This window comes from Trachurus trachurus (genome assembly GCF_905171665.1).
Source record: "Trachurus trachurus genome assembly, chromosome: 14".
Classification (NCBI taxonomy): Eukaryota; Metazoa; Chordata; class Actinopteri; order Carangiformes; family Carangidae; genus Trachurus; species Trachurus trachurus.
The window spans coordinates 10,601,937-10,616,399 of record NC_139903.1 but is presented as its reverse complement, the minus strand read 5'-3'; the positions used below and the strand labels follow the sequence as shown (position 1 = coordinate 10,616,399).

General features: G+C 46.0%; 1 protein-coding gene across 1 annotated transcript in view; it reads right to left on the bottom strand.

The window, feature by feature from the left end:
• Window positions 1-14,463, bottom strand: part of fam222ba (family with sequence similarity 222 member Ba) — a 30,623-nt gene that overhangs the window by 5,649 nt on the left and 10,511 nt on the right. Inside the window, exon 2 of the mRNA XM_083987326.1 lies at window positions 4,605-4,732. Coding sequence (XP_083843452.1) covers window positions 4,605-4,686 — 82 coding nt within the window. The 5' untranslated portion in view covers window positions 4,687-4,732. The remainder of the gene's footprint in view (window positions 1-4,604; window positions 4,733-14,463) is intronic.

Sequence of the window (14,463 nt, the reverse complement as noted above, 5' to 3'; positions counted from 1 at the left end):
TTGAAATGTCTGAATTGTTGGCAGAGGTCTGCGGTTTCATGCGGCTGTAGCTGTTATGCTCAGTCTCACAGAAGGCAGACTGGGCTTGAGGGATGAAGGATGGAGCTGAACTGTGAGCGCTGACACTGCGGCACCAAGAGTTGTGCCAACTGGCTAATTAATTCCTGCTTTATTTGTGAACAGGAAACAATGGGCAGCGATGTGCAGGGCTGGTATGGGGCGGCACACAGGGGGCTGCTGTGACTAAGTGTTCAGCCTGCTGATGGCAGCCTCATTAATGCAGGGGTCTGGGCCAAGGAGCTGGAGCTCGACACCCGACATCACTGAGGCCTAATGTCTGTCGCTGAATAAATGCCAGGGTAAGCAAACACAGACAAATGAACACCGGCACACAGGCACACAGACGTGCTGAGGATGGACTTCACCTGTCAAACACAGGTGGTGATTAATGACCTTGTTGGAAATGATGCTCCACATACTGACATAGATGGAATAAACACAAAGGCACCGATCCCACCCAGGTTACAGTAGATCGTGTTTACTAGTATATAGAGTATATATATACACAGCTAAAACTACACAAAACTGCACTTTGATAAGCAATAGCAATGCAACGTGCTTGCCATCAATATTCAAGATATATTTAGAGCTTGTAAGATTCTGGCACCGACTCTGCAACTGTTGTCAAAACCTTATGTCAGTGAAGCTGTAGAAAAGGTTCTGAGTAGGTGGGAGGAGAGTATCATCAGCTGTGGCAATGAATAAAACATCTTTTATCATTTCATTGGAATGAGATCTATTGGATGAGGCCGGGATTGTGGACAGGCATGAATGAATGTTAAAGAGGAACACAATAACTATATTTTTTGGCTTATCCTGTGTCAGACGAGCTGTTTGGGGACATCAGGGCACGTACTGAGAGAACATGGGAGCTGTATTTCGAGGCAAATTAATATAAGCAATGGCATGCAAAACTGATTGAATCATTCAAAAACTATTTTCAACAGCTGTCTGTATAATTGAAAAGACAAATAGAAATTTGTCCTCCAATAAAGTGAACAAGGTTTTTTTAAGTCGAATATCTGCAAACTCTGGATAAGATGACAGCGACATGTACATTTAGTATGATTTACATGCAATCAATGATAAATTAATATGTGTGTTTAGTATTAAACACCTATTTTAAAAGACAGAGAAGAGAGAAAAATGGCCTGCACTTGTATAAAGGAAAACCGCAGTGAGCAAGTAACTGGGAACAGTAATTTTTTTAGCCACTGGCACTTGTGTAATGAGTTTTATACTTAAGTTTGAGACTCAGGCAAATAGCAAAGAAAGTAATGTCTATGTCTGGAAACTGACCAATCCATTAAATTGGAAAAGGGATTATACATTGTTAACAAAGCTTAGCGGGCATCTTAGGGGAAAAAAGCAAACCAGGAAAGAAAAAAAAGTGTTGTAAAAAGTGTAATGAAATTGGTAAATTGTGGTTTAGCATTGTTTCTCATAACCGTGGATAAAACCGACCTCTTGCTGTTTACATCTGTTTAAGGGTCCTGGCAGGTGTTGATTACGTGTTCTCGTGAGCAAGTGTAGCTTATTAGCATTTCAACCTTAACCTGAAACCTGGATTAGTTGAAGAGCTTAAAGCATCAAGGGAGGGTTAATGAGGAAATGAGTAAAGTTTGTAGGCGGCTGCTGGTGGCTACGAGCGTATCATCTCTCAGATCTCCAGCTAAGCACGTTCCCAGGGAGGGAAACGGGGGAGAGAGGCCAGTCTGGCCATGTGTTAATTACCCCGCTGCTAGCTAGCTAGCTCCAACACAAGTGCACAGTCAGCAGGCACTAATTAGGGTTTCTTTTATTCAAACTACTGTTTTCATTGAACAAGGTTTAAGCAGCAGGGGGCAGGGGCTCATGCTGCTGTAAACTGCAATTTTCACACAAGAGCAGGAAATTAGGTCTGAAGCCCCGGCATCAAATTAAAACACGTGAACGTGGTCGACTCTCACATGAAGAGAAAAACCTCCTCCATATTTCTGCAGACTTTTGAACAGAGCATCCCATGCTGATAGATCAACAACGCAGGACCTTTGAAAGTTGAAAAATATTATGATGAGGAGGAAGAAGAAGAAGATGCTTGCATTTGATCTCAGCTGGGACCGAGATGTGAAAATCAGCCAAGTGGTCCAGCTGTACTCACTGTTTGTTCTGCCTGTTAGAAATGAGGACCAAGGGCCACTTCCTGGCACCCGAGTCATCCTGCCAGGAGGACGAGCCGTTTTTTTTTCTCGGTGACCCACAGTGTCTCGGTGTACCTGATCTACTCGTCTGACAGCCTTTACATTTCACAGCCGTCGTCTGTTCACAGTCACTCCCTGATGATAAATAGAGCAGCTGCTCTGGCCTTGCCTCTCTGACAGCAACCTGCAAGCTCGTAACTTTAAATGACTCCGCTCTGCACAGATTCACCCGCAGGAGAGACGGTGATCTGGAGCTCTTCTTTGAAAAAAAAAGAGGGAGTGATGGGAGGGGGATGAATGCACAGAGCAACTGAATGGATAGCGGGGGTCAAGGATAAGTGACTGGGAACACAAATCAGAGCTAATTATGTAAACTCTCCATCTCTGCAGCATTTTTTATTTTTTTTGCAGGGAGGGGGGCGACTAGGGAGTGTAGAGTACTGAGGATTTCAAGTGACAACTAGTCTATGAATTTCACCTAACAGCAGTCAAGCATATCTCTTCTGGAGTTAAACTGTCAAATTATCCTCCGTTCTGGGTAAATGACGGGGCTCTGGAGAGACAATGAGTGCTGTGGACAGCCAGGAGCAAGACGGCAGTGTTACTTCAGGGCTGAGGCCTGGTTCTGGCTGTGTGGCAGCGCACAGGGAACCAATGCTTCAAAATATGACAGCTGCACAACCTGCAGACATGCAGAAGGTGATCTACAGGGGGCTGGAAAGAGTATGTACAGGTTTTTTTTCTTCTTTTTTTGTTTGCTTTTTCCTGAGGTACTTTGATAAAAAATGATTTAGTCTAAATGAAATAGAGCTCTGTGGCTTTTGATGTAACATCATGTCTGTTAATAGTACTTTGAAGAGCAGATGAAAAGGGAAAGCGTTATGAAAAGAATGACGAGGAGGAAAAAAAAAAAAAAAAAAAACCTGATTGAAATTACACTTCTAGGAACTGCCGTGCAGCATGAAGCGTGCTCCATCACCAAAATGGATTACAGTGTTGGGCCGAAAAAGCAAATTGAACTCCAGTTGCGCCGTGTGCTCTGATGTGTCTTAGTGTGTCACATAAAGGAAGAGCAGAGAAACAGTCTAGCTGATGGCTGCACCATGTCACAAGCCTGCCTGAGTGAGGCAACAGACGCTGGCACTTAACAGACTCCCTCACGCTCACTGATCTCCTGGGGGTTGGCTGATTACTGTGATTCTGAAATTACAGTCTTGATGAGCTGGAGCATTTTACAAAAAAAAAAATGCTGCAGAAATGGGTCAGGCTCGGGCTGAGTTTCTACTCAGAGAGAAACTGGCAGGAGGGAAAGGAGACCTGGACTTTTCATGATCGAACAAACAAAGCTGACCAACTGGATGGGCCACAGTCGCTGTCTGGGAAGTGGCTGATTCCTTTGGATACGTCTCAACAGCCTGCCAGCGAGTGATGCAAGAATAGCACATATTCCTACTGTAATACAATGTACAAACACATGAATGTACATTTAAAAATGAATAAATAGTCATTTGCACTTTTAAAAAACTGTGAAATAGTCAAGTAAGTGAACTAGCTGATGGCCGACTTCTACATTCGTGCCTCTGCCCCCTACAGAGTCCAAGTTTGTCAGCGCCGGGTTGAGTTGTAAGATTTAAAACACAGTGAATTAAACTGGGCCGGCTCAGACTAGTCTGCTGTTAAACCAGGGCAGCAGATTGCATCTTAAATTCATTCACATTACAGGATCACCAGGGCAAAACCACTCAGACGCAATCTGTCTGTGAGTCTGACAGCAACCGTCTCTCCTCCTGATGGTGAACAACAGTAACCGGGATGATCAGATGTAACACATGATGGTGTTGTAGTAAGCACACACACACACACACAGACAGACACACACACACACACACAGGACCAGACTCTTGAGGGCAGACAGATCTTCAGGGGTGATAAGGGAGAGGAGAGAGGGGGGAGGGAGGAAAGCTAGTTCACTGCTCATCGGCAAATTAATGGCGCAGTTCATCCTAATTTCCCTTGAAGACAGATCTGTGGTCCTGGTGCACAAAAAATATTCTGTCTCCCTCTCTCTCTCTCTCTCCCTCCGTCTCTCTCTCTCTCTCTTTCTGGTTTTAACACAGAGATGAAGAAGAGAACCAGGCCAGGGCTGGCATGGCGATCTGATGTGGGGTGGGCAGCAGGATCGTAACAGCTTGGTTTATTGTGTGGGATGGTTGGTGGTAGTTAAGAGTGTGTACATGTGTGTGTGTGTGTGTGTGTGTGTGTGTGTGTGTGTGTGTGTGTGTGTGTGTGTGTGTGTGTGTGTGTGTGTGTGTGTGTGTGTGTGTGTGTGTGTGTGTGTGTGTGTCGGAAGGGATCAGTACTTACATTTCTGAAGTCCAGTGTTCATCTGCGTGTGGGGGAGAAGCTGGAGGGGGAGGTCACCTGGCCCCGGCAGACAGGCCAGCATTTCACACAGACACTAATGCAACATGGGACACACACTTCACCTCACACTGCAGAGAGAGAGAGAGAGAGAAGGAGAGGGAGAGAGGGGGAGAGAGAGGGAGAGAGGGCGGTGGTCAGCAGTCAGACATCACTGCGAGGCAGCACATGGTGCGTGGCGATACAGCGGCCGGGTCCGGACTAATAGAAGTCTGTGGCCGATCCCCCCGGAGGCCGAGGGCTGAGGGAGACGTAGTTACCTTTCAATTAGAAACTGATTCACACCTGGAGCATCAGGTAAGGTGACATTTGATGCCAATAACAACTTCAATTAAACATCAAACAGCTGAAGTAAAACGGGCAGACTGGGCCCGAGGGGCTCGCAGCTTTAAATCGACTCAGTCCCCCCTCCTCCTCCTCCTCCTCCTCTTCGCCCCTGCATGTTACTCAACTAGTTGGACCTGTGCTACCTGTGCTCTACCTCCCCCGTCTCCACCAGACCATGGCGGAGGAAATTAATGACTCCTGTACACTCGAAAAAGAACACACTCAAGATGCCCGGAGCTGACAAGTTAGTGAGTCTCTGATCGATACTGCAGTCCTCGCGGCGGCCTTTATTTTGGGGACATTAAACAATGGCGCTATCTCGGGATGCGGTGGAAAAGAAATGAATGAACAGGGGGGGCTTCGGCTCCAATAAATGCCTGCCACTTTGTGCAATAACCTGATGTAATAGAGAGGGAGAAAACGTTAGCCATGCTCCACTTGGCTTACTGCTGTATTCAAAACACCACAGATGCTTGCTTAATCAGCACTGAAGAACAGTCAGGGAGCAAATTAAGTCTACAGAGTCCGTGCCCTCCCCTCTTTACTGCGTGGCATCAAGAAGAGGGCGGCGAGTGTGTGTGCAGACAAACAGCGTCTATGAGAGAGGCAATTACCCACAAAACAACCTTGGCATGCCTGTCTGCCGCAGGGTGATGGCTTAAAAGTGTCTTCCCCCCCTGCAGGGAGAAGAGACAAGTGCAGGAAAGAGTGACAAAGCGGGAGAGAAAGGTGGAAAGAGAGAAAGACGGGTGGCAGGCAGGTTCGGGGGGGTGCCTGAACTTGCTTTAAAAAGCAGGAGCTCAAAAAGGTCAGGATGACAGCTCATTTAAATCCTCCCAGTGAGGGGAAGAAAAAAAACAAGCCTTAATGAAGCTGCCAGTTAGACACACAAGATACCTGAGAGCGTTGCACCTTGGGGTGGATGCTGCAGGGGCAGGGCAGCAGGGGGAGGAAGGGGGGAGACTGGTGGAGCGACAGTCTTGAAACACATCTGAGGATTTTCGGGGGGGTGTTTCTTGCCGTTGATGCTGCGTCACCCTTTCTCCCACTCCTCTCATCCTCCTCCTCCTCCTCCTCCTCTTCTTCCCCCCTCTGATTCCTGATTTACAGCCTGGACCGCCATATGGCAGCAATCCCTGCCCTCGATTCAGCGTGTCACCATGCATTAACTTTAATTGGCCTGATATGTTATTCTTTTCCCTCGGCCTTGGAAGGATTTTAGGTACATAGCGCCTTGATGTCAGCAGCAGGCAAAGATTTCCAGCCCTCTCTCATTTATCAGAGTGCCAAGATTTCACACAAAGATAACAGCAATCTCTTTGACAACAGGCAGGTTTTTTTTGGGGTGGAGGGAAAGTAAATATCAAATACAACAACAGTGTCTTCGCTCGGGGGGGTTTCAAAAGCAAAAAGCGGTGGCAAGAGGATGAAATGATGTGGGAAAAAACCCCTGAAAAACACCAGCATTAACTGTCAGTTCATTTGTTAGAGGAACACACACATACACACACTACAGGCAACAAAAAGAAACAAAAAAAAACAGCCGACCAGCCCAGCCCCTTCCTGCCTCCCCCACAGCGCCCCTGAATGTCAGAAAACTGTGCAGTGGGGAGTGTAGCGGCAAAGGTCAGCCTATGGTAATGCCCCAGCTGACACTCTGCTTTACAGCGGAGAGCAGGAGGAGATGAAGCCCGACAGACACAAGCCTGACGTCTACTGACTCGCTTATCAGCGCCACTGCCACAGCGACTTCAAATATACATCACACGCCAAACACTGTCGCTTTCTACAAAGGCAAAACACCCCCACACAGACACACACACAGCCAGCCCCCCCTTCCTCCCTTCCCCAACACATTACACTATTTGTATCAGGAGCAGGATGACTACACCTGACAGAGTTTAAAGGTATAATATGTAGGAATTACCCCCATCTAGCGGTGCAGTTGCATATCGGATCGTATTCTTGATGTTGCATTCACGTGAAATCGGGCAGACGTTAGACAGACAACAGACGCTGCATGTAACAGGATAAACAAGCGAAAACAATACAGGTGACCCACGTTTTTCGGTCTTTCTCTCGTCGAGTAAAATGACATCCGGTTGGTTTGCCGACGGCCGTCTGCCTGAATGCACCTGAATGCAACATCAGTGCCTCCGTCCTTCCTCACACTACACAGTGGTGACAGTTTTAACAGGCGCTACCTCGAAAACTTCCTCCCCGAGCCGACAGCTCCGGTGAGTTTCTATGGTTACCTACGGTCACACTGCCACTGAACGTAAAAAAAAATGGCGATGCAACATGGCCGCCTCGGTTCGGTGCGTCGCCCACTTACAGTATGTATTTGTAACGACTTGTAACAACTCATTCTAAGGTACGAGAAAGCTTTCATTTGTATGCGGGTGTGATTCGACCTCAATGAAATATGTATTTATGAAAGCAATATTAGATTTTTGCCAATAAAAAGCCAAATAAGTTACACACTGGGGCTTTAAGTCCAGAAAGATACTGAGCTCCTGGTTTCTACTGAGTCCTAATTACCACCTTTTAGCCTGTTTCCGGATGTAGGTTGCTGCTGGACCTTCCCATCCATGCATCTATGCAGCCATGCATCCATCCGGGGAAGTAGGTGTCCGGCGTCTATACCTTTAGTGGCTTATAGCAGCCTTTGTGACAGAGACACAGCCCCTCCTGTCCAGAGTGGAAACAAAGTTGTGTCTGTGAAGGCCGAGCCAGCTGGGCGCGCTTGTGAAGCAGGGATTGGCTCGGTGGAGTTTAGCCAGGCGTCTCACACTATCAGCCCCATGCAGACAGACACCACGGGGTTCTCAGAGTATTAGGGGGGCCCCCGTGACTCGGCAAGTCTCCACCAGCTACTTATAGAACCGTAATAAAAGTGTGCGAATAACTGTGTGGCTTTCATTATAGACAAATAAAGGCGAGCAGACAAAGCAGGACTTGAGCAAGTGATGCACATGGCTTGTGTCATGTGTCAAATTGCTCCCATAAAAGCTGACCTATATTTTCTTTTCATTCCTCAGTAGGAGAGGAGAAGAAGAAAGCTGTCTGCAAGTTTAAAAAAAATAAATAAAAAATTGCAAAGAAGAGAAGAAGAACAGGATAGACAGAAGCCATTTAGGAAATTAGACCAGCTGACTGCATTTATGTACCGAATGCTTTGATCAATATCCACTCCATCAGCCATGATCCACATTTGTTAGAAATTTCTGAGGAGCATCCGGCTAACAGCATAGGAAACCATCTATTAAAATATCCAGCAGCAGTATACCGCACAAGGAGAAAAGCGAGCATTGTGCACTAAAAATAAGCTCATTAGAAGGAGTCGTGTACAACAATATTAGTGGAGAAAAACTATAAAGAAGAAAAAAACAAGGTGAGAAAGTATGTTTGCTTGTTGGTTGAATATTAGCAGCTTTTCTATACCAATTAAAAGAAAAACCAATTAGGAGAACCAAGTCACCATGTTGTACATGGCTTGTGCTAAAGGCTGAAGGAGAGGAGAGTGGAGGAGAAAGCAGGCTGCTGTTATTTTAATTGCATGTTTACCCCCAGGTTATGGGTCTGAAATAGAGCCAAGAAAAAATGTTGCAGTGGAAATTCAATGCAACTTCACTGTGCTGATTCTCTCAGGGACAGAGAAATTACTTTTCTTTGCAAGCAGAGTCTCTGAATAGGAGGTAAAGAAAAGAAAAGGAGCAGGAAGAAGAGAACAGCTCTTTACCCTTGAATACCAAGCCGGAGCATTCTGTCTAAAGAAAAGGGGAAAATAGCCTTGGCTTTTGAACATGTTACAAAGAAATAACACTTTGGTATGACCTTCATTAGCCCATCAGGCTTTACCAACAACATAGGCAGAAAAGGATTTCTGCTGCGAGCGGAGGGACACGACGAGCACGCCGGGCTGTGACAGGCTGGTTCACAGTCTCACACAATGGATCCTGATGATTCCAGCACATCCCCGGGCACGGGAGCGGGGGCCGTTTGCTTTTTCAGTCAGCAGAGACCCCCTCGTCCAACCCGGAGTGTTATCTCACACCAAAAGAGAAAGGGCGAGAGAAGGGGGCGATGGATAGTGAGCGGAGGGATGGGATGGGAGTGGGGGGGCTGAAAACGAAGAGAAGAACTATAGAAACCCAACTGGCACACAAACCGAGTCTGTAAAATAGTGGTCCCGAAGTTGTGAGACAGAGTGTGTCAGGGATAAAACTGTCAAACGAGGAAACTGCTGAAGCAGTGTGGGAGAGAGGGGAAGACAGCTACTTGAAACTATTCTTCTTTAGAGGGAGGGAGCGGCCTGCAAGAGAAGAAGCGTGAGGCTGTATGAACACTCAGTAACTAACTGATGAAAAAGTGACAGTTCCCTAAGGTGAGATGGTGGATGTGGAGTGAAGAGAGACAGCGTGCCCCCTAGAATAATACATGGTCCACAGCTGGATGGGATAAATCTTCGCGAAAGTGTCAGACACAGAACGCTGGCTCCACAACGAGAACACAGAGCCGTGCTCCATGAAACTAAGAAAAGGAGGCGCTCTTTGAAAGTATGAGGCCTTATCTTATCACGGTGACCTCATTCTCCCCCTCCTCCTCCTCCTCCTTGTCTTTACATCAGTGGTTTGGAGCCCGTGGCCCGGCCTCTTGGACGACGTCCACGGCCGCTCACAGTGGAAGAAGATGACAGTAATGGTGGCGAGATGAGAGGATGAGAAGAATATCAGGCAGTGAGTGTCCTGGCCTGGCCGGGGCTATCTCTGCCAGAGCTATGTCATGGTCATTACCCGTCCGCTACGTCAGTGCAGCGAGGACAAGCCAGCCAAGGTCCATTCTTCAACTTGGGGTCAGTTTCACTAACAGCCACTTAAGCCCACTCGGCTTCCCAAAGAGCCCTACAAATGTGGAAGGTAGAGCTAAGTGTGCTCAGTCATGTCAAGCCTGGCCAAGGTCAGGCGGGCAGACAGAAAAGTGCTGGCAGCGGACGCATGCATGGCGTCATGAATGCCAAAATGCCGAGGTCCCTGGCTGTGCCGTTTGACAGACATGTTTACACCTGATAGAAAATGCAGTGTGGACGGCCTGCCAAAACAGAGGGGATCCAAAGTGAGGGGTGCCAGCCTAGTTATTTATTTATCTGCTGAAAATCCATCCAGAGTGCAGCCAGAAGCTGGGCACGCCTCAGTGAGGAGGAGAAGCCAGCCGACCCTCAGACATGACACTTTTAAACCACTTGGGGGACGACGAAGAAGAAGAAGAAGAAAAAAAAAAAACATCTGACGTGTAGTTGAAGATGAAAGGAAAGATCTCATGAAGCATCTCTAATGTCAGACTTGAATTACTTGCATTCATGGCACATCTCACTAATTAATGATTAACACACAAAATTAGTCGCATTAATCAGAGGCTGCTCTCAAATCACCCATGATGATGTTCAGCAAGCTAACGCGTTCATAATAACAACGCTCACATGCAAGTGTTTAGTAGGTTTACCACACTCAGTTTAGTTTAATGTGTCACATGCTAACATTTGCTAATGAGCACATAACACAGTGAAGGTAAAGCAGATAAAAATGTAATTACTTTTGCAGGTATCTGCAGAGGGATCAGCATTACAGTTGAGACCTGAGGGGAATTTGATTATTTTTCTTTGACTAAATTTAATGACAATCCGATCTAATATGTGACGTTTTACTTAAAACTCTCTCTGATCCTGGAGGAAAACCAAAGCCATTAGGATCATCTTATGGCAGCTACATCAAAATCTCAGCAAAGGTTTGGGGGAGTCAATCCAGTAGTAGTAAAAACATTTCTCTGCTGCTGGTTCTACATAAAGAGCTATGAATCCTCACAATCTATCACATCTGCCCTGTGAGAACTGCAGTATCACTGACTGCTGAAAATGTCACGGCAAAGGTATTTCAGTCTGGATTAATCTTGGACCAGGAGACAGACGGTGCCATCCGTCCAGCCACTCGCTTGATGTTTTTGGTAAAACACAAGAGGCTCAGGAATGCAGGTAAACACCATGAGGAAAAAAAAAAAGACTCTTTATCTGGTGGGGGAACATCTTCAGCGATGACGCTCACACATATAAGATCAGCACTGCTCTTTTCATCTCCTCCGTGATGCTGCCACATCTGTGTTATCTTCACATATCCCCCCTCATCACACCAGACAACAATGTGCTGAGTCACGTGCTGCCGTGTCAAATGCCAGACCGAGGTTCGGTAGCTACGAGGCGAAGATGGCATGTTTAAAAAAAACAACAACACAGATCGACAGATACAGAAGTACACATCTGTTTGTGTCAGAGTGAGCGCAGTTCAAAAGACACCGAGCAGCTGGTTTTTCAGGTTGATTGCTTGTGTGAACGCTCAGTTAAAAATCTCACAGTTGTTATAGCTAAACACACAGATCGGCTTATGTTGAAATGCAAAGTTATTTAACCTATAGAAATGCACCGGATGTTATTTCTGCACGACGCATGACGACAGCCCTGTGACAAGTGACAACAACAAATCTGTTTCCGTCGTCACATTCCCCAGCTCCTACAACACAATTCCTCTTAGCCAACGACTGTATATGTAATTCCCTTCAGGTCTGAAACTGGGCCCGGATGCCCACTGCAGGTTTAAAAGTAGACTTGTGAGCCTTTTCTAATTATTTGACTGTAAGTCAGCCAGGCCTTCTGCCTGGTTAGTGGGAAATAACTCAATGTGCTGAGAGCTAAAGCGCAGCAGCATTGTTCCAGCTGGCGGAAAAAAGGGGAAATGAAGATGGAGTGGTTTGATTTCATTTGTTAGCAGGTGCATCCATTTTGTGTTCTTCCCCACACCCACCTCGCCTCTCTCAGTCAAAGCGCTTATCAGAAATTGGACACCCCAGTGACAAATTGAGCCTGCGATTAAAGGGAGAAAGAGGAAAGCTTTGTTAAGTGCTGCTGATTGGGATCCCAGGCTACCCTGGCACACCAGAGGTGTGTGTGTGTGTGTGTGTGTGTGTGTGTGTGTGTGTGTGTGCATGCATGTATGTATGCTTGGTACAGAGCCAACAGCAGAGCTGACACCACCACCACCTCGTCTCCCATTTTCCTCTCTCTCCAGGTGTTCCCACGGCTTACATTTCTGCTCTGAGTACTCAGCAAACAAAACCAAATCAATGCAGCTGTTCCCCCATCTCTCTCTCTCTCTATTCCCTCTCTTTCTCTCTCCTCTCTCTTTCTGCCTCATACATGCACATATATGCATATTTACACTCTGTGAATATATTTATACATACATATATATTACACATATGAGTTCCCCTGCAGGAATAATGATTGTATCCCCAGTGCCGTCTCGCTGACATGTACGCTGTGTTTAACAAAAAATAAATAAATGCATTAAAAAAAGTTAAGACCCAGCCAGACCCATATCAGTGACCCAGCATTAACCAGGCCTGGCCTGTTTTGCGAGTGCAGCTGGGCTGATTTAAGGGAGGGGGGCCGGGGTCAGAGCAGCTCTGCTCGGCAGAACTGTGCAAGCGCTGACTCTCACAAATCATCCTAAAAGGGCTTAACGCACAAAACCAGCTTCCAGTGTTGCACAGGCCTGCTGCAGGAGATTTATCCTCTGTGCCATTATACTAACTGCCCTCTCTCCCATATGAGCTGTATATAAACCAATACACAAACATACAGAGAAAAACCTTAATTAGACTCATGTCTGGTCCGACTCTGCAGAAAGACTAACTCGACAATTCATCCTTTTACTCTTCTGCATTAAAAAACACAATTTATTTACCGTTATTCTTCTTCCTGCTGATGTTGCTCACGTGTAGCCCACTGTGGACACCGGACACCTTAATCTTTAGTGTGACTTGTGAAATGATGAAAGTGTGAGCTGCCTCTACATCTGCGAGAATACCATCAATTTTAAGAATTTAGATGCTGTAATAACTCAGGGACACTCAATTATTCATGAAAACTTGCCCCCAAAAGAATTTCAGCGAACCAGAGCTCCATCTTTAATGCTGCTATTTTATATACAGTTTAATTTCTTATTGTTAGTTTATAAATGTCCTATGACAGGCCTTTAATTCAGGCTAGGAAAAAAAAATACTCTCACTAAAAAGGCTCCACTGAGGTGCACTGGAGTGGATTGTGAAGAATCTGTGGAAATATTCTGCAGCATTGAGAAGTGCAGCCTTACAGGTCACAAACAAATCCCTACATGCTGATTCCACATCCTGCTGTTTGTGTGTGTGTGTGTGTTCAATAAATGCTGATGTCTCTCCATCCCTGAGTGTGTGGACGGTTGGGAAAGTCAGCCGCCTCCGTAGCACCTCTGACATTCAGTCTGGCCGCCGCCTCCAGCGAGACCAAACCCAGTCCCCTTCGCACCTAACTGACCAGCCCAGGAATAAAAAGAGATCTTTCTCCACTGGACAGGGCGGTGTGAGATTTTGTTTCCTTTGCCCCTGGCGACTCACACGAGACATTTGTGGTCTCTCTTCTCTTATTCATCTCCTGTGTATATGTGAGCACGCCGGCGTCCGTCCACCACCCCCAGCTCTTTTTCCCCCAGCGGAGACCGGGGGCTCGGGGGGCAACGGGCAGCCAGCCTGCGACTGTGCAGAGAGCCAGGCAAACATCTCACGTCCGTGTCTGCATGGGAACATCTGGCCCTCCCAGGCTTGCAAGGCCGTCCGTCTGTCTGCCTGTCTGACTGTGTGAGCCTTGCACTAAAAAAAATGTTCACTTCTAGACAGGTACTGGTGCGATAAAACAAAAGCAAATGCCACATCACAACCGCAGCTCTGTCGTCTGGCTGATGTAACCGTGTTGTTTTGTCAGACTGCATTGACATCTCAAATCCAGCTGCTCAATAACTCTACATTTTTGGAACAATACTCAATACATTTGGTCTGAAAGCAATCAGCAAACGTCTGCTCAGACTCCTTATCTTGGAGTCTTATTCTTTTTGTCACATATTTCCTGTTTTAAATCAAATCCTGACTCTTTTATACATTCATTTTCTTTCAATATTACATTGTTTTCTGTTTTGAGTTGAATTATCAGTCATACGAAAACATGCATTACATTTTAAACATATTATATTTATTTATTCATATATATACGTGTATTCTATTATACTTTTACTATGCTATTATAATGTGATATTGAGCCATAACTCTGTGTTTACAGTTTGGACTGAATTCTGCACTGGCTGCTGCAGATCTAAACTGATAAAAGAATCAATACCCCAAATTAATCTTTAACAAATAAATCTTGAACTGCTAGTGACAACACTATTGTGTGTGTGTGTGTGTGTGTGTGTGTGTGTGTATGTGCATGTGTGAGGATAGTCCTGAATGCATAAAGCTTAAATCAAAATATTCAATCTCTTCCTCTAGTCTGTACCAGTGAGATAGAGTCATATGAGTAATAGAGTTAGCCCAGCTGATAAAAACTCTTTTTCCTATC